Source organism: Protopterus annectens, chromosome 7.part0 (genome assembly GCF_019279795.1).
Source record: "Protopterus annectens isolate FY-2018-M chromosome 7.part0, PAN1.0, whole genome shotgun sequence".
NCBI classification, from domain to species: domain Eukaryota; kingdom Metazoa; phylum Chordata; order Ceratodontiformes; family Protopteridae; genus Protopterus; species Protopterus annectens.
This window is the reverse complement of record NC_056739.1, coordinates 888,551,802-888,571,388: the sequence shown is the minus strand read 5'-3', so window position 1 is coordinate 888,571,388 and position 19,587 is coordinate 888,551,802. Positions and strand designations below refer to the sequence as shown.

At 38.5% G+C, this 19,587-nt stretch overlaps 1 protein-coding gene across 1 annotated transcript in view; it reads right to left on the bottom strand.

Moving 5' to 3' along the window:
- Nucleotides 1-19,587, bottom strand: part of SCAPER (S-phase cyclin A associated protein in the ER) — a gene marked incomplete in the record, with an annotated part of 4,815,867 nt that overhangs the window by 966,363 nt on the left and 3,829,917 nt on the right. Inside the window, 1 exon segment of the mRNA XM_044077465.1 lies at nt 10,208-10,363. Coding sequence (XP_043933400.1) covers nt 10,208-10,363 — 156 coding nt within the window.

Below are 19,587 nucleotides of genomic sequence, written 5' to 3'. Positions count from 1 at the left end.
GAATAAGTGTCCTACCAACAGTTAATTGCACCTGAAGTATCTTCAGGGAATCACGCTGTCTAACCAATCAGGAGGTGGATTTATCTTTAAAGAATATTGATACACCACCTCCTTTAGTTTTCACACCTTCAGTTTGTGGTTTGAATGTGTGGAAGGAGGTGTAGCCTGATATGCTCTCCACAGCCTTGAACCAGGTCTCCGTGACTGCACAAATGTCTATGTCTTCCAAGGTGAGGAATGTTTGCAGTGAATGCAGTTTCGTGTTAACACTCCTAGTGTTTAGCAGCAAAACCTTGAGTTTGTTCTTAGATGGAGTTCTTACATTGGGAATTTTGTCCTTGAGACACTGTCTAAAAAAGGAACTATGGTAGTGGCAAGAGCCTTGGCCAGTAGCCGAAATCCCAGGGGTGACAGATGAAGACCATCTCTGGCAAAGTATTGAGGCCTGCTGATCATGTCATCTCAGGCTGACAGATACTGTATCCCCTTGGAATGACACCAAAAACTAAGCCAATTATTGAAGTCAATCATTTTCTGTTTGTATTAAGGCATCATCCTTTGTGAAGGTGAAATGCTTCTTAAGGCTAGGGACATACCAGCCTGAGACACATCGTCCAAAAGCTCAATTATGTCACTCTTCAATATAGTCCAGAGAGGTGCGTCTCAAGTTGTTCACACCAATGTATTCTATGACAGACTCATAACACTACTTGTTGCTGAGAAACTTGAGTGCATGTGTGATATGGCAAATCCTGGCACCTGACGGACAGCTGAGCGTGACCTTCTTCTTATCCAGCCTGGTGAGAAGGACATGTGTGTGCCTCACGATGGAATCACCTATGACTAATATGTTTGTTTTTGTGTTTTGCCTTAAGGGGTTAACAGGTGAGACACTGGCAATGTGAGCTATTATGTGTATTGTGTTCTGCAGGGGAAGCATTATGTGTAGCATGGTTGTGTTTGTATTTGGGAAGTCTCTGGTGTTTAGGTATGTTTCTGGTAGTGGCGGCTGGTGACTTCAAATCACAGGGGGGCTGCAGGAGACAGCTGAATGGGTGGGGTCAAGGGGAAGGGGTGTGGTCAACTAGAAAGGGGAGGAGCTATGCACACAACCACAAAAACTAACTTTAATTAAATACGCTGCCCTGGGTGGCAAACCATCATTATGAAAGTCCAATCAAGACAAAAATAAGTGTAGAAGAATACAAATATTTCAATGCATTGGCTGCATGACAGCTTACTTAATATCTAGATGGAAACAAAAGGTTGTGAGGCATGAAAAAATAAATTACTTTTTAAATACATTACTGGAATGCCAGTCAAAATCAAGTATAAGAAAACCAGAAGCACTCAACTCAAACCACTTCTCCTTGCACTGTAGTTCTAATTATAATATATTCAGCTTTATTAAAGTACCAAGTAACATGCTGAAAGTAGAAATCTCTGTGATGCCCCCACTTGTAAAAATGTTTCTTATCCAAAAAGACCTGCTGCCTGACAACTTGTTTCATGGGGAAAACATGATCATAGTAAAAAATGAAAAGCAAACAAGAAACAAGCTCAAGATACATTGCTTAAAGGATTACTGTACAGGTTATGGACCACACATGATTGGCATTCTGTTTAGTTTACAGGTAAAGTCTGTAGAGATGACTGGAAGTCTCCAACAAGTGTAATGAGCTTTTTAAAATAATGGAATCCTGTCCTTTAATACCCAAGGCTTATACATTATCTAGTCAAGTATTCTCTGCATGGCAACAACAGAAAGGCTTTCAATGTTGGCAATTCTTTAACAGTATGCTTATTAAAGCTTACTTGCATCTTACGATCTCAGACAAGCTTACCTTATGGTCATTAAAGCATTGCTACTTAAACACAGAGCAACAGGCACTTTGAGTAATAAGCATAAATCTGAGTAATAAGCATAAATCAACAGTACAAAAATATGACAGAAACCAGATCATTCTGCAAAATCAAGGACAGATGAAAAGCCACTGTAGTACTTATGCAGTGTGTCCTCCCCATCCAAGGTAGACACAACTACTCCTTGCCTTGCTTGGACACATCCAGAGTCACTACATGGGGGAGTGGGGTGCAACAAGTATGTCACAATTTGAAATGTCTCTGGCTGACTGTGATGGCCCTGACACATTTGTCATACCTCTCAACCTCAAGAGCAAGAAATCTGGACAAAGCCATACACAGAAGTGGAACAAAGGCCCAAAAATAAGGCCAATTTTTAAATACTGCTCTAATAAACTTAGAAAGATAATAGAATAGGTCTTGCATTAGTATGAATTTTCTGAAGGGTATAAAATCTGAAACTCAAATGTCTGTCATTTTCTAACTTCAGTCTTTAGTGATTTGTCACTAATTTGCCAAAACACACAATTTTATGAAAAATGGACCAAAAATGTGATGCAAAAATATAAAATAGACACACAATACAGCTGGGAACCTGCCAAAGAAGGGACACTTTAATATTAGTACTGCTACCTTGAGCAGCTGACAAAATAAAAGAATCTACATGCATTTCAAGTAATCTATAACTTTGATTATTACAGTTATTTCTTAATTGTAAACCCTCCATGTTTTCTTGGATTATTAGGGGGAAGAGCAACGTTGAGAGGTTGGCTATGCCTAATTCTATAAAGCAATTTATTTGCATGTACCTCTCAACCTGTTTATGCAGTAAATCTGAACAAGGCCAAATATATTGGGGGCACATATAAACAGTACTAAAAATTGCTCTTGTATAAATTGAGGCAGTTGATAGAACAGCTCTTACTTTAACATGCATTTTTCTGAAGGTTATGAAGTCTGAAACTCAGTGTATCATTATTTAGTGACTTAATTCCTAAATGATTTGCCAGAAAACTACAAATTTTATGAAGAACAAACAAAAATAAGAAGCAAAAATCTATTCATTCTTTGAAAATCTGGACAGTTGGGAGGTATAGTTCAGCTGGGCCTGTCTGAGTTTGCTGCCCTTCCCCCCTGACAAAATCATGGTTGAATGGAGCCTCTGCAGCCATTCCAATGAACCATTACTTGGCTATTTCACTCCATTTACCATAAACACTAATGTGCATACTGCTTTACTTCTATGATGAGTTGGACTTCATTTGAAAGTTTTATTTTGTATTTTACAGCACAAACACTAAGTCATCTGCTAAACAAAGCAATGCAGTCTCACAATGAAAACTTAGCATTAAAACTTCTCTGCCCTTGAAACTCACATTCATTGAAACAGCATTGAAACCCACATTCAAAGAAAATACATTTTGCCAGTGGCAGATAAAGATTAATTTTGGGCTGTTTTCAAATCATAGGCCCCTTGCATATGAAACATACATGTGCTCTTTGATACACCTTCCTCATTGTACTAAAATTATATTCCTTGTACAATACAGTACAGTTGTTAGAGGGTGTTTTAAATTTGTTTTGAACATTTTTCCAGTAAGCAATGAAACAAAACGTATGCACCCATAATGGCAAAACTGCCCAGTTGAGAACATTTATCATAAAAAAGTCTACTCAGACTTCAACAGTCCACCATTATTAGTAAATATACACAATTCTACAGTCCACCATTATTAGTAAATATGCACAATTCTACAGTCCATTATCAGTAAACAATTCTACAGTCCATTATCAGTAAATATGCACAATCTCTGAAGTAAAAGTCATCTAAATAATTCCACATTAAAGAAATCTGTAACTAATGAAGAGGTTGCTGCTAGCAATCACCTTTATATTTCATGGTTTCATCGAAAAATAAAGTGTCTGTTGCCCCTCAGGAATAAATTGCCTATATTACATTAAAAATGATAAGCTAGTAATAATATTGCAAGAGGAAATGGATGGCAAACTGATAACAGACTCATAGTTAGTATCTTCACCAAGGAGAACATTCTCAGTATGGCAGCATCCACCCCTTGTGGGAGTAGAACCCACAGCCTTCTGCATCAAAAGCAAGTACACAACCTGTTGTGCTATAGTATTAACAAGGCAAAACACTAAACTTCTGTTCCCCTGCAGCTTTCAGCTCCTTGTAAAATCTACTCAATACTCAACTGCATCTCAACTTCACAGCACAAGAAAACTGGAAAAAAGTCAAAATGTATTTGGGGGGGGGTCAAAAGCCCAAAAACCAGGGACACATTAAACATTGCTTGTATAATCTTGGAAAGTTGCTAGAATAAAATGTTGTGTTACCACCATACATTTTACTGCCAAGGTCCCTGAGCAAAACAGTCAGAGCAACATACCACTATGCCACATCAGCTGCTTTGTAAAAGAGAGGAAGACTGAAACTTAAATGGCTATCATTTAGTGAATTCAGTTCTCACCATAGCTGTCAACCTCTTAGTACAAAACACCTGGACAAACCCAGTAATGAGGGAATACAGCCCTCAAACATATTCAGTGAATTCAGTTCTTGCCATAGCTGTCAACCTTAGCACAAAAAACCTGGACGAAGCCAATAATGGGGGAATACCGTCCCAAAAATAGGGACAAATTTCAAATATTCATCTTATAAACTTAGAAAATTGCTAGAATAAAAGGTTGTGTTACTATGTATTCTGAAGAACATGAAGTCTGAAATTCAAATGCCTGTCAATTTTACTGCTGACAGAACAAAAACAATTTTCAGCAGAGACCCAGGGATTAATACTGCAGACACGTCTTTGTAAAATGACAGGGCACCAGAGCAAATCCACACAAACACAGGGAGGAGATGCAGACTCCACACAGAAGGCACCCCAGCCAAGAATCAAACCAGAAAACCTATAGCTGTGAGGCAACAATACTACCACTGCACCATCAAATATGCAAGGAATTAAACATTCAGAAACCTGAAGTCTGAAATTCAAATGCCTGCCAATTTTATTTAACATTTGTTAATCAGGACAGTCTGGCTTGGAACAAAAAAAAACAATTCTCAGCAGAGGCCCAGGAAGAAATAATGCAGACATGTCTTTGTAACATGGGAGGACACAAAAGCAAACCCACACAAAAACAGGGAGAAGATACAGACCCCCCCCACAAAGAAGGCACCCCAGCCAAGAACCAAACCCAAGAACCTATAGCTGTGAGGCATCAATGCTACCACTGCACCATCAAATTTCAAGCATTGCAATATTTAAAAAACACAGATATTATGAGGAATAGATCAGATCAAATATGAGGCAAAAATCTGCAATTTTTTTTACAAATGGTGGTGGGTAGGGAATTCAGGTCTTTAACACCTGCATACAAGGTACAGGGTTCAAGCCTGAGGTATTCCCTACCACACCACCATGAGTCTAATCACCAGTACATCCCACCTGAGGCATTTTCACACACACACACACACACACCTGGTCCTGTAGTAAATGCAAAACCACACACTCCATGGTCCTGTAGTAAATGCAAAACCACACACTCCACGTCCTGTAGTAAATGCAAAACCACACACTCCACGTCCTGTAGTAAATGCAAAACCACACTCCACTTACCTGGTCCTGTAGTAAATCCCTGTCCGCAAAACCACCATACATCCAGTACGTAAATCCCGACGAGACTGCAGCCACCATACATCCAGTAAGTAAATCCCGCGCAAATCCGACCCTGCCCGTCGCGAACTCTACTCCAATCCAGATCCTTACCCTGCCCGTCACGAGATCTTCCCCTGCAGCAAACTCCAATCCGATCCTTACCCTGACTGCCGACGTTGCAGTCCGACCCCAGCGAGTTCCCAGGCAGTCTATGCAGTTTTAAACTGCATAGACTTGTGGGAGCGCTCCTGTCCATGATTCTCAATCAGGACTGCCGTGCACATGCTCCATGCACTACACTGTCTCAGCAGCAGTGCGCATGCACGAAGTCCGCGAAATTTAAAATTTTTTTTTCGTTTTATTTTTTATTTTATCTGTACTTTCAGGTTGAGGGGGCTGCAGACCGGCAATCCGATAGCACGGGCCGCCCCTGGTTTCTGGTGAGGACTTCCGCATACGCAGGTATGTGGGATGTAGGTTTGGGTGGAGTAGGAGGTGAGGTGTGTATGTTGATGACCTGCTCATTATCATATATACTGACTGGTGTGTGAGAGCGCATAAATTCAAGGCTCTTAATATAGTTGCATCTCTCACATGTTGAGTTTTTGTGGTCTAGGAGCAGAGGGTTGTCAGTGAACATGAGGCAGTTACTACACTGTCTCAGGATGCTTATGTCAACCAAGATGGCCGGAGGAATTCTGGGAAATTGTACATCCATAGTGTCAAGGTAAATTTATATGGTCAGGAAGAGAGGTCACACTTAGGAATGGCTAGTGGGTGAGAGGTATGTTGGAACCTCTGAGGTTAGGCTTAGTGTTCTACCTGACAGTAGAGCTGAGCCATGAAAAAAACCTCTGGAGGACCACAAGCAAACTGCTAAAGGAAAATTTAACAAGCAAAGCGTTTGATACTATAACCACCAACAGTAACTACCACTAAGCGGCAGTGCATGATGGTGCGTTACACGCAAAAAGTCCAGAAGCATGACTTATGTAAAGCAAGAAATAACCTTTTTAACTCAAAATAGCAGATAAGGATGCACTCTCTGAGCTCTAATCCAGTCACCCTCGATTAGATGGGACCCACACAGCACTCTCCTCCCACAAGGCTACAGAAAGACCTTCTCCAACAAAGACTGCTTGAATTTAATTCTCAGAGGTTACAAAACAGACCCAGAAACAGCAAGCCTGGAACTAGGCTATGCTACAGCTGAACTAGTACAGTATGCAGTAAAGTGCGGCCAAAAACCGTTTCAGCAATTCAAACAGACAGCAGAATCCAAATACTAATTAAGAGTGCAGAATAGCTTCTCAATCCGGAATTTCAAATATCACAGTGCCAGTTACTGTGCTGCTTTCCCACAGCTTACAATCCTGCTGACAAGACATGATTAAAACCACAAAAGATATGAATACTACCCCGTTTAAGGAAATAAATAATGAAATAACTGACAGTAACCATGTACAAATGAACGCTGTCCAAAACAGAGATTCAATTTTAGCTAAATTCTGCATTTTTTAAAATTCTAAATGCTGGAGAATGCTCATTAAACTGGAGTGATTGCTCCTTTTAATTGTGTTGAATTTGTGGAGTTTGAACTATAAAATGGTGCAAGACACATAAATTATAGCCTGCATCAAACGCAAAGAAAGATAAAGCCCTGACTATAGCCCAGGAGACTACAGCCTGAATAGCAGTTTTGGGGCTTGACAGCACAGGCAGTGAAAAAAGGCATGCACACTTGGATGCACCCTCATTGTTGATTCTTGTGGAAGCCATGGGCTCATGAGGGGTTTGCCCACAGGGGGGCAGAATTCTGTCTCAGTCACATATGATGGCATGGACAATATTACAGTTTAGTCTATTGCATGACTTTCTCTGGGATGGGTTTGGCATGCGTGGGGAGAGGATCCTTAGAACAAACACTTCTTTACAGTAGTATGACACTGCCCCAGAAACCGTGATCTCCTCAATGGCCTCCAAAATGGGTCTGAGCTATTACAGGGGTGGCTATGTCAGTTTTGTTACAGCCATAGGACAAGCACAGACCAAGTAAACAACTAATGGTCACTTGTAGTAAGCCAAAAAATACTGAAAAAAAAACATATGAATTACATTTCAATGTTTCTACCAAATATAACTTAAGAGTAAAGCTTGCAAACTCTCCACTCAAAAATCAGATATAAAGCTAAAAGTAATTACACATAGAAGCCCATTCATGGGAGATTTAAATTAATGATATTATTCATTTAAAAATTTAATAAATTAAATGAAATTACATAATTTGTAGTAACATACATTTCTTAAAGAATAAGGTTGCCAGTTGCATATCTAGGGTGGGGTGAAAGGGGCAGCCTCTCCAAGTAAAAAGTGTTGGGGCGAGGAGGGGGTTTCAATTGGCAGATGTCTTTTTTTTCTTAATTTTTCAAGCTCTTCATGTAAACACAAGTACGGGCAGTAGTGGTAGAGGGCATTAGGACCTTGCATGCTCCTGTTTAAGAGGGAAAGAGCTGGCCACATCAGGGAATGGACTTCAAGTAGAGCATGAGGGCATCAGGAGAGAAGGGAGGAGAGGCAGAACGGAGAACAGATTTTTTTTTTGCTGCTCTCAAGCAAGGTATTGGGCATAAGCCTTTAAGACGTAGTGCTGCTCCTTTTCTTTGTTCTTTAACCTTGCATTGAGGGGCATAAAATCTGGGATCAGCACCGGGTAACTAACAAACCAACTATGGTTCTACTGGGGGAGAAACTATTCAAAAACATGTACCTGTGATCCTGTGTGGTTTTATTTTTACAAGCTGAAAATATACTACGTCTAGATCTACATTTTAAATCCATGTTTGGTAGAAAAACATGGATTTAGGACTCAGATCTAGCTACAGTCACATAGGGAAAATAACAGCATACTGGATCATGCTGCTTGGCCCTGTGATGTCCCCACTCTGGGCCACTGATCAAGGAACTTCAATCCTCACAACTGACACTGGACAGGGATGTTCACTTTGAATAAAAATGGGTAAACTCAACATTCCAGATGCAGACCGCTCAGCATCAAGCACAATTTCCCTTAAGATCACACAGGGAACACACTCAGCCCAGGGTCTGGATTTCTCTCTCTCTCTCCCCAGGTCCCCAGTAAGACTCCCCACTGGCACAGCTGTAGAGTTAGGTCCTTAGCTAAGTGTCCAAGCCAAGTCCTCCAGCACTCTCTCTGTGAAACCAGTGCTTCGTGTCCCTGCTCCAAGTAGCTGGCACACACACTCTTTGATATTTAATTTTCAAACACACACACTTGGGAAAGGCTGGCACAGATTACCTGCTCTACCAACTTTGCCCATACTATAAGGTATATTCACTACCACCAGTGAGTTACTAGAAGGCTCTTAAAAGGGTATCCACTTATACTGAGTGAAATTAATATTAATACAAATGGTAATGTTGACCAAACAGCAAGGCTTTCAGGAGTGGCCAGAGTTATCACCAAATAAATATATGCAAATACTTTCAAAACTTAACTATTTTTCGAAAAGGACCAGCTACAATGAGAAATTTAAATATATTTAATAATAAATAATACAAGAACATGAAAATAATGAATATCTATTTACATTAAACACCAGAGTTTCAATCACAGGAAATATTAAAAAAAATAACACAGTCAGAAAGATTCACACAGTTACAGAAAAACAATACTTAACTATCCTCACTATATTTTCCTGACTAATCTAAAGAGTACTAGTCCCTGGTCACTTACTAGCACAAGGCAAGATAAAGTGGGTGAGTCATCTTCCTCCTTTGTCAGGTTCCGGGAACAGACTGCTCCTGAAACTTCAGTCTTCACTAATATTAAAACATTATTTCTATACAGAATGACATCACATACATTGGACTTCTGGTTCCCGTCCACCCTCATTGCTAGAAGCTGTTAGGATTTAGCACCTGTGTGTTACCAAACACACAGAGCTTTGCTGAGATCTGCTGCCACTTCTGGAGGTCATAACACCATTTTATCACTTCTAGTCCTCCTACAAATCTACTAAGTGTCTCTAGCTTCATTCAAAACTGTGAGATAACATATTTATGGTCTAGGCCCAGTAATTTTTAATTTCTTACTATTTTCAAAGTTTGCTGCAGCTGGATTGTGATTAACCTCTTATCTTCCAGTATCCGCTATTAAAACACATACATTTAATTCAGTTACAATAATGCATGTACATTTCTTTTCTTTCCAGCAGGGCACACTGCTGATGCATTTTTAACACAAGCAAACCTCACAAATACATTTTAAGCACAAGCAGCTGTACAAATCAGTTTGATATACAAATGACATACAATTCTTTACAAAATTCCAGCTAGCTGTGTTGGCATATGTTACACATCAACTGCTCTACTTCTCCTGGCATGGTTGGCAATACCTCATATCGTCATAAGCCCTTCACAAAAGCACTAAACATTTCTAATTACATCCCCCAATAAGAAGTCTTTAACTCTAATGTCCAGCATCATTTATTCACAATAGTACTTCAAAAGCAGTCAAAAATGACAAAATTATAACACAGACAGATCCAAATATTATGGTAAAACATGGGATATCCTTAAACATCAGGGGCAATCAAGATATACATGTGACTGCAATTGCCATTTACTGGAATAAAATGGTAACTCACCTGCAAGTGACAGAATAGCAAAGTCGACATATTCCATACAGTAAGCCTGTAGCATTTTGTAAGAAAGTAGCCAGTTTGGAATTCTCATCTACAGGGCCTTGCACAGACAGAAAGCAACTATACAGTTTGTCTATCAGCCCAAGATTCACCACATAGCTAATGAAGAGAGAAAAAAAAATCATAAATGCAGACATGGTTTAGTGTATAAAATATAGAAATGAAAAAAATGCTATTCATTGCATTATAAGAAGTGATTTTGTGCAGTTTCTGGGTACTTGCAGTTTCATTTTAATGGTAAAATCTCAGACTGACAAAATTTAAAGCTTTTCCATGGCTAACGTTATGCAACTACTCAGTACAAAACAGTGCAGACTTCTGACATGAACCTTACAGAAAGCAGTTTTAAGTTTGGACTGTATGATGTTGAAAACCTGGTCCCACCTCCAACCATCCATACCTCTCAACTTCTTTAAGGAAGAAATCCGGACAAAGCAACAAATAATGGGGGGACAAAGGCCCAAAAATAGGGACACTTTCTAAATATTGCTCTTACAAACTTAGAAACGTAATAGGTTTTGCAACAGCATGAATTTTCTAAAGGCCATGAAGTCTGAAACTCAAATGTATGTCATTTTCTGACTTCAGTCCTCAATGACTTGCCAGTGATTTGACAAAAAAAAAATTATGAGAAACTGATCACAAATATGAGGCAAAAATCTGTACAGATGACAGATATACAACCAGCTCATACAAAACTATATTCTAAAAATCACATCTTCTGGAACAAATAGATGTGAAGATCTTATTGGCATGCAAATATAATTAAATTCATTCACTAATCCTGTGAATGATATCATCTCAGAACTGTAGAGTTAAGGTGACAATACAGCTGCACTGTCCAGTCTACTATCCACCAGTCCAGACTACAAAAGAGATTGCCATGTCACCAAGGATTGTCCACATGTTACTGCAAGGCAATATTTTCAGGCAACAAGCCAACTTAAACCTATCACCATCTTCCCAGAAAGCTTCACACAGCTGCATGCTCGCTCTCTTCTTGATATTCTAGAAATACATCATTGTGCAAGAGACAAAACCTTCAGTGTACCTGTGCCACAAAATGGAACTGCTTACCTCATAATCACCAGTCTGCTACTCTTGTAAGGTTCTTTAGGAACAAAGTGAAAAATCTTCTCTAAAGAAGTGTTTGCATTTGCTCATGTATGACCTAAACTCCCATCAAACTCTACTCTAGTCAAATTCACCTCTTGCTTAACTCTTTAAATGCAGTTTTCACCTCATGTAATTTTATCTGTCAACATTCCTTTGTTCCTTTTTTTCTTCATCAGATACTCATTCCTGTAGTGTGACTTCCTAAACTGCTACCAAGGCATGTTAACATCATTCACTAAACACACTTTATTTGCAGATCAGACTATCACAGATCTATCAGTGAAAGTTTGAATGGATGTTTCAACCGGTTTATTCCTTGCTTTACTAGATAAAGTTAACAATATAACCTTAAAGTGATATGTTCTTACTAATCTCTCCTGTCACTAGAAGCTAAGTTACTACATGAATCATTTATGGAAGAATCAGCAATTATGTACTTTTCTTTTAATTCTGCATTAATTTCTCACCACTTCCAGAGACCAACTGCCCTTGTAGCACTTTCTCTACAGGTCTACCATTTAAAAGGGTCACTGGCTACAGAAGAAGAAGGAGAATTTACACAATTAATCTAAATGAAAGAAATGCACTCTGTACTTTCCAGATAATCAAATGCAAATCTTCCCATACCAAAATGGATGCATTAGACGGTCTAAACACTCTTCTAAACCTCTTTAATTATGATTTGTCATCCATATCAGTATGTACTATGCACTGGTAGCATAGTGACAGCTGAATCTTTAGGAAATGGACTAAAAGCTTTGAAAATCAATTGTATCATTTTTCTTATTAGAGTCTACATTTCTTGGGATTAACTTCCACAAGCAGAAGCAACATGTAAAAGTATGGACCCAACATCAAAGATGCCAATATGTTTACTACTCAACACACAAAATATCACACGCAAATCAGGGATAAAAATGAAAGCAAATTCACAGCCTCTATACTCTCAAGTAAGCTGTGTGCATGCCACACTCATACAGCACTTCCTCCCATTTTTTTAAATTGGTATGCAGAATTAGCTCAATAGTTCCCCTTCCCTGTACCCGAGAGGCCCATGTTTCCTCCATCAGGGCCTAGTACAGGGGAAAGTTAGGTGTTAAGCAGTAGGCCAGATTGTAAATCCCACAGTCTTGTCCTGTTTCTCACCCCACCCTAACAGCTTGTGAGCTCTGTCGCAGCTGCCTCCAGAGGTGCATGCATGTTTCCTCGCTTAACGCGTCAAAGAGGCACACCACTGGCAAAGTGATCATGCTAAGAGCTTTATGTTGTGGATACACTTGTGTAACTGAAGAGGTCACTCATGCAGCAAAACAAGTCACCTCTCCCCTCCAAGGTATGGTGAGATGGTGCCGACTCATTCCCATCCTACCCTGCCCAGTCCTTCCAGAACCCATGCTGCTATTCAAACAGGGGTTGCTGGGGTGTAATCAAGGCTTTACTTCTATGTGCTATGGGTCCAAGCCTACTTCTTCACATATTGAATCTCTAGCATGATAAGTTTACTGGAAACAGCAAAGCTACATTTGCCTTCTCACACATTTCTAGCACCAGCTCTTAAGAGCACAAACAGGAAAGAACAGCAATTTGCTTTCCCATAACATCACTGTGTTAAAGGAGTGCACAGTGAGCAACCATTCTAGAACCTTAAAAACCTTCCACCATGGTGGGCCAACATATTAAAGGCTTTATAAAACACAGAAGAGAAATATCTGACTTTTAGGAAACACTGGTTCTTGGCTAGCAAAAAATGATATAATCCACAACAAAGTGATTGGGAAAATTATTTCAGCCAAGTCACATTATAAAGAAATATTATTTGCATTTTAGTTGCCGAGGTGCACTGATCACAGCATGACCAAGCTCAGCCTGGGCCACATTCAAAATACAATCAACAAAAATGTAACTAGTAACAACCAACAGCTGAACATAAAAAGTAATTGAAACCAGGCACAAAAAAGTAAGATAGTATGCACAAATTTTAAAAATAAAGCTAATAATAAGAAATCTTTTTACAAATATGTTACCTATAAAAACCACTTAGCAAAGGTCTGCCCATTGTATTCCTAAAATAATGTATTTTATTTTTATTTATTTCAGTTTGATAACCCGGTAAGGGGAGTGGTCAACAGAGCATTTTCATCCAAGACCAAGTTACCATAGTGCAAGACACAAAGAGAAAATTATACATAAACTACAGAATACACAAGAGTTGTAACAGAGTACAGTAACAATGTAGAGAATACATTTATATGTTTATTTACAATTACAAATGCAAGTGATATTATTTACAGATGGATTTTTGATTTATGTTGAGAAGAACTGTTTTGACTTCTTTAACAGTGAGTTGCCTAAATAAAATGTTGAGTTGTAAGCTAATAAATTGCATAGATGGGAGGACTGAATTTGGGAGTCTTGTGTCAAATGGTCGGGGGAGGGAGGGGGGGGGTCTGAAGATGGATAAAGCTAAAGTTTTATGTTGTATTATTAGCTGACAGTGTGGGGTCAGTGATGCTGCTTTTTAAAAATGTTAGCTTCTTCCAGAAGTGCTTTGGGCTGAAGTCTAGTACAGGCTGTCTGTCTCTAACAAATGAAGCATTTACTGTACTGGTAGCAATTCTGGCCCTTTTCTTGAGGTATTCAGTAACAATAATACTTATTTTGAATCCTTGGTAAAATTATGAAAGCTAACATACTTAACTGCACTGTTATCTTTGAGGAGTTTACTTACTAGTCACTAACAAATGTTAAAGCCACATGTAGTATGGGTCCAGATAATCTTTCAGTAGTTCATGTCCAAGATCAAGGATCATCTAATTATCCTGTTACATACGTCATTTAATGCAGTACCGAGAGAAGGCATGATCCCCTCATCATGGAACTCATTCACAAGGGTGGCTGAGATGATCTAGTTGAAAATTATTAACCTATTAGTCTTATTGTATTGAGTAATTCTTTTGAAAGATATTTACTTCCCTTGCTGGAAAATGACACATTGTTTGAACCTGAAATTGAAGTATTTCAACAAGGATTTGTCATGGTTAAATCCACCATAACTGATCTAACCTCCTTCTATGATTTAACTATGCCTGCTCTTGACCAAGGCCTTAAAGTTATAGTGATGCATCTTCATTTCTCCAAGACAATGAATAATGTTCCATATGATATGACTATTTGCTGCTTTTTGGTACTAACTTATATATTACAAGATGGATCAGTAATTTGCTTTCTGATTGCAAACAGATGGATATCAGTGAAGGTAACAGTTCTAATTTTTTTACAGTACGATTTGGTGTTCCACAGGCCTTTGTATGGAGTCCAGTATTACTTAACAGGTCTTTTCACATCTGTCTTTTAGGAGTGATTACTGGATTTCAAAGTACGCAGATGAGATGCAAATTGGTCGCTATTGTTAACAAAAAGGAGGACATAGTAAAACTTTGCTTGAACATTTAAAATCACAGCTCCAACAGACTATTCTTAATCTTAACATTAGTGTAAATGCATGTATTTAGTTGCCTCTGTACTAACCGTTCCAGTTACAATGATCAGTGTACATTTGGATGTGGGCAAAGACTATCAAACATTTCGGAATTTTTATTAATAGCAAATCGTCTTTTGGACAAGTGATAATAAGGCATTATCTAAGGCACCATATCAAAAGCTCTGTCAATATTAGTTGGAATGCATTGCTTCCTATGTTAGACCAATCATGGAGAACAACTAATGCTTTGTTTCTGTATCAAGACAGACATATTGCTACTTCAGGGATTCCAAATAAATTCACAAAAAGAGTACACATACGCAAGTTACAAGTTTTCATAAAAAAAATCGTATACTCTAGAATTGTTTTCTGTATCATACAGATACATAAGGGGTCATTTGGACCTTGGCTTTAAATCTGAGACTGAGCTGCCCTGCCCTCTCAAACTTGGTCCAACCTAACATTAACCGCAGGTCCCTTAGATCCTCTGACAAATTACTGCTAAAAATTACCCAGTGACATAAATGTTTTGGTGATTCTCTCGATTCAAATAAAATAGCCACGGACTGGAATACTCTACCCCAGTTCATCCTCACAAATACTAACATCTCTTCTTTCAAAAACAAAAAGTCTAAAGGATTATCTCACCAGCAGATGGATTTGCCCTTGTACATCATCTGGGTAACTCTCCTTCCTAATGTCTTCTCTACTCTGTACTCTACTTCACCTCAGTCAACTACAACCTGATTGCTAATTGAGCTTCTGATAAACATATCTGTACTACTGTAAATTTCAATATAATATTCCTATAACTATTAGTTTTTTGCTTAGCATCTTTGATTACTGTACTATTGGACTGTGACTTTTTAACTACTGTACTGTTGCATTTGTGCTTTATTAGCTACAGTTTTCTTTTTTTGCTAGCAATTTGCCTGGAGCTTTTCTCTCCGGGTCTCTGCTGAAAACAGGCAACTTGCCCAGTCGGACACTACCCGGTTAACAAATGTAAATAAATAAATAAAATAAATAAATATTAAAAGTCTTTATTAGATCTACATGTTCTAGAAAATGCCTATAACATAAAGGAAAAAGCTGTTTCTTTCAACTTCCAGTTACTAAAGAATATAAGAGAAACATTAATCTCCTTTTGAATTGCATTATCTTGCAACAAACTACCATTCTTAATCATGAATCTTTCAAAGTGAAATTAGATTTGTGGATACATGATCTTGCATACTCTGATAATGTTTTGTAACCTGAGATTTATGCTGGATATTAAGCCTGAATAAAATCTACTACTAAACTACCAAGCTGTAAAATATGTAGGTCTAACTCTAGAACACAATGAAACAGCAGCTCTTAAACCACAAAAGAGTGAGCAGCAGCCATTTTGTTTCCTACAATTACCTGAAGGTATACTAGTCTCATTCTGGTACTTAATGAAACAGTAGGATGACAGTTCCCACAGCACAAAAATGAAACTGTACGGCTTTGCTACCTCCATATTTCATATGATTGTTTTGCATGTGCATTTCACAGAACACAAAAAGAGAATACTGGAGGTATGTCTGCAATGTCTCCCAATAAAACAGCACCACCTTATCTCGGATCCAAAACACACACCTTACTATGGTACACAGTGAAACATAAGCATGTGAAATAATATACCATGAAGACGGAATAGCAGTGGTTTGCTTTCCCACAACACAATCTTGAAGTCTAGCTGCAATCGGCCACATGCTGTTATCTCCTAGGGATATGATGGTATAGAGCGCTTACTGGTATCCTCCACAGAGCAAAAAAAAAAAAAAAAACCCAGAAATAATACTTGACAAGTCTTTTAACTCTATTTATAATTTGCTTTTCTGCCAAGATTTAAAATGTACACAATTATGAGACACCTGACACTAAAATGCATATGTATACTTCTGCTGTCACTAGCTACAGTGAAGATTATAAAATGTGTTTTTATAATGCATACATAAAATGAACTCTAGTTGTTGTTGTTGTTGAACTCTAGTGTGAGGCAAAAAATTCATGTCACAGCATCAAAGCTCTTGGGAACACACTATAAAAATAATTGGTCAAATTTGGACAAATAGGTTAGTGTGGTTTAAATGAAAATGACAGAAGTATAAAAACGTTTTTCTGCAGGAAGGCAAACCCAACACACTTCCCATAAGGAGACATTTGCCCTTACACTGCCACCTTCCATGGGAATTGAGCTTTCTACACTCCATTTACTTAAATATACTAACTGCCCCAAAACCAATGGCAAATGCAGTTTAAAGTAAACAAAAATACTGCAATACTTTCTAAATTAAACTCTTGAAACATCTCATGTAAATAACAGCAAAGATACAGTCTAACTTAATTACAACTGCAAAAATACATTAAAAACTCAATGACAAAATAACATGCTTACTAGGGCGACTGCAATTTATAAACAGAATTAGTTGCCTAGCTCCTATATGGATAAGTTAGCTCCTGCTGTGATAGTGTAAAAGGTGTCTTGATTTAATTGCACTGACAAGCACAAAATTATAGACTGGTCACAGAAACTAACCATGACTTGGCATTACCAACAAACACCATTTGCTCATCTATATCTCAGCTGTATGTCCTGTATAGGGTAACTGACTTGGCCATCCCTCAACCATACCAATATTCCATTACTTGGCTTTAGAGAATGGGTGACCTGTACACTGCCATCATGACTGGAGAATAAACGTTCCCCAGCAGGGTGTTAATGCACAGGTAATGCAACACCACCCCCTATAGGATCAAATTCCGACAACCCAAAGCAAACTGCTAATGATTTTAATACCTTCTTCATTGAGACCATCCAAACACTTGCTAATCAACTAACAGCTGATAGCTCTGCCCTTCCAACCAATACCACTAACTCTAAACGTGCAATCTGTCCCAACTTCCCTCATCTGCAACATCTTAAGTAAACTAAAACCTACTATTCCCTCAGCTGACCAGCTACCTGCTGAATGCCTGCAAAAGGCCGCCAAAGTCATAGCTTATCCTGTATCATTCCTGATAAATAGAACCATACAAGAAAGCACTATTCCCACCATCTGGAAAATCTCCTACATTATTCCCCTACACAAGGGTGGAAACTCCATAGAATATTCTAACTATCATCCCATAGCACTACTTTCCCCATTAGCTAAAATAATGGAAAAGTGCATCCACAGACAGTTACTAGACCACCTACTCCAGAACAATTTACTGGCCAAATCTCAACATGGCTTCAGGCCTTTCCACAGTACAACTGCACTCATATCCTTCACTGACAGCATCAATAAAAACCGTAATAACAATATTCTCTCTCTTCAGCACGTTTCATCAACCTTTCAAAAGCATTCAACATGGTCAACCACCACTTAACTTCTCAATATCCTAAAATCCTTCTCTCTGGACACAAAGACTATAAAATGGTTCCAGTCCTACCTTGATAATAGACAGCAGGCAGTGCTATGGGACAACAACCTCTCATCCCATCTCCCAGTTACCCTAGGTGTTCCTCAGGGATCTATATTGGGCCCCCTCCTTTTCTCAATATTTATCAATGACCGCAACCTAGCTATTTCTTTAACTAACTGTGTACAATATGCAGATGATTCGACAATAATCTGCTCAGCTAAATCTCAATCCCAACTACAGAGTCTAACTCAGACAATGTTCAATAAAACAGAAAACTGGTTTCTACAACGCTGCCTCCTCTTGAGCCAAAAAAAAAACAAACTCCTCCTCTTCACTCCTACCCGTAAATCACTCCCAATTAACTTTTTAGTCTTATCCAATAACGGTACACTCATATCTCCCGATCCAACAACTAAACTTCTAGGGGTAACCATTAATAACAACCTGAACTTTGAAACCCATATCAACAATACCATAAACACTGTCAACAGGAAACTAGGCTCCCTCTATAGGATAAAAACCTCTCTCTCCCCACTAGCCAGAACCACTATTGCCTATTCCCACCTTATCTCCACACTTCTCTATGCTTCTTCCATATATACTAACTTGTCAAAAAATAACCTTAACAAGCTAGCCAACGCTTACAATAGCATTGCCAGATTTGCTACTGCTTCCTCCTTTAGGACCCATCACTGCCATAACCTGAAACAATTAGGCTGGTTAGAGCTTCTGAATCAGATTCACTTTAAACAAATCACCATTGCACACAAAACCCTTTTCCAACCTACCAATACTTGCTAGTCTCATTACCCAATATAAGAAACTTTCAACTTTACGCTCATCTAATAAACTACTTGTATCAACATGTAAATCTAATAACATGGCAGGAGATGCTCTGTTCTCAAATGCAGTTGGAAAGTATTGGAACCAACTCCCCCATGAACTCACGTTTGTCATAATTTAGTGATCACAATCCACAACAACTTGCCAGAAAGGCAAAAATTTTATAAGGAATGGACCAAAAATACCTTTAAATTTCTTTGCTTTGCTCAAGAATTCTACACAAAGGAGAAAATAATGAGGGCAGAGTCATTTGTTTAATTATTTTATGTTACCTATTTTAACCACATAAATCCACAACAATGTGCCCCTCTTTAGGCAACCTAGGAGTACTACCTGGTTATGTGACTTGCTCAAGTGGTAGGATTCAAACCCTGTACTTTGTACTGTACAAAGCAATTCATTAACACTCAAAGACTTTAGTGCCACTTAACTTTTTTTTACAGAATAG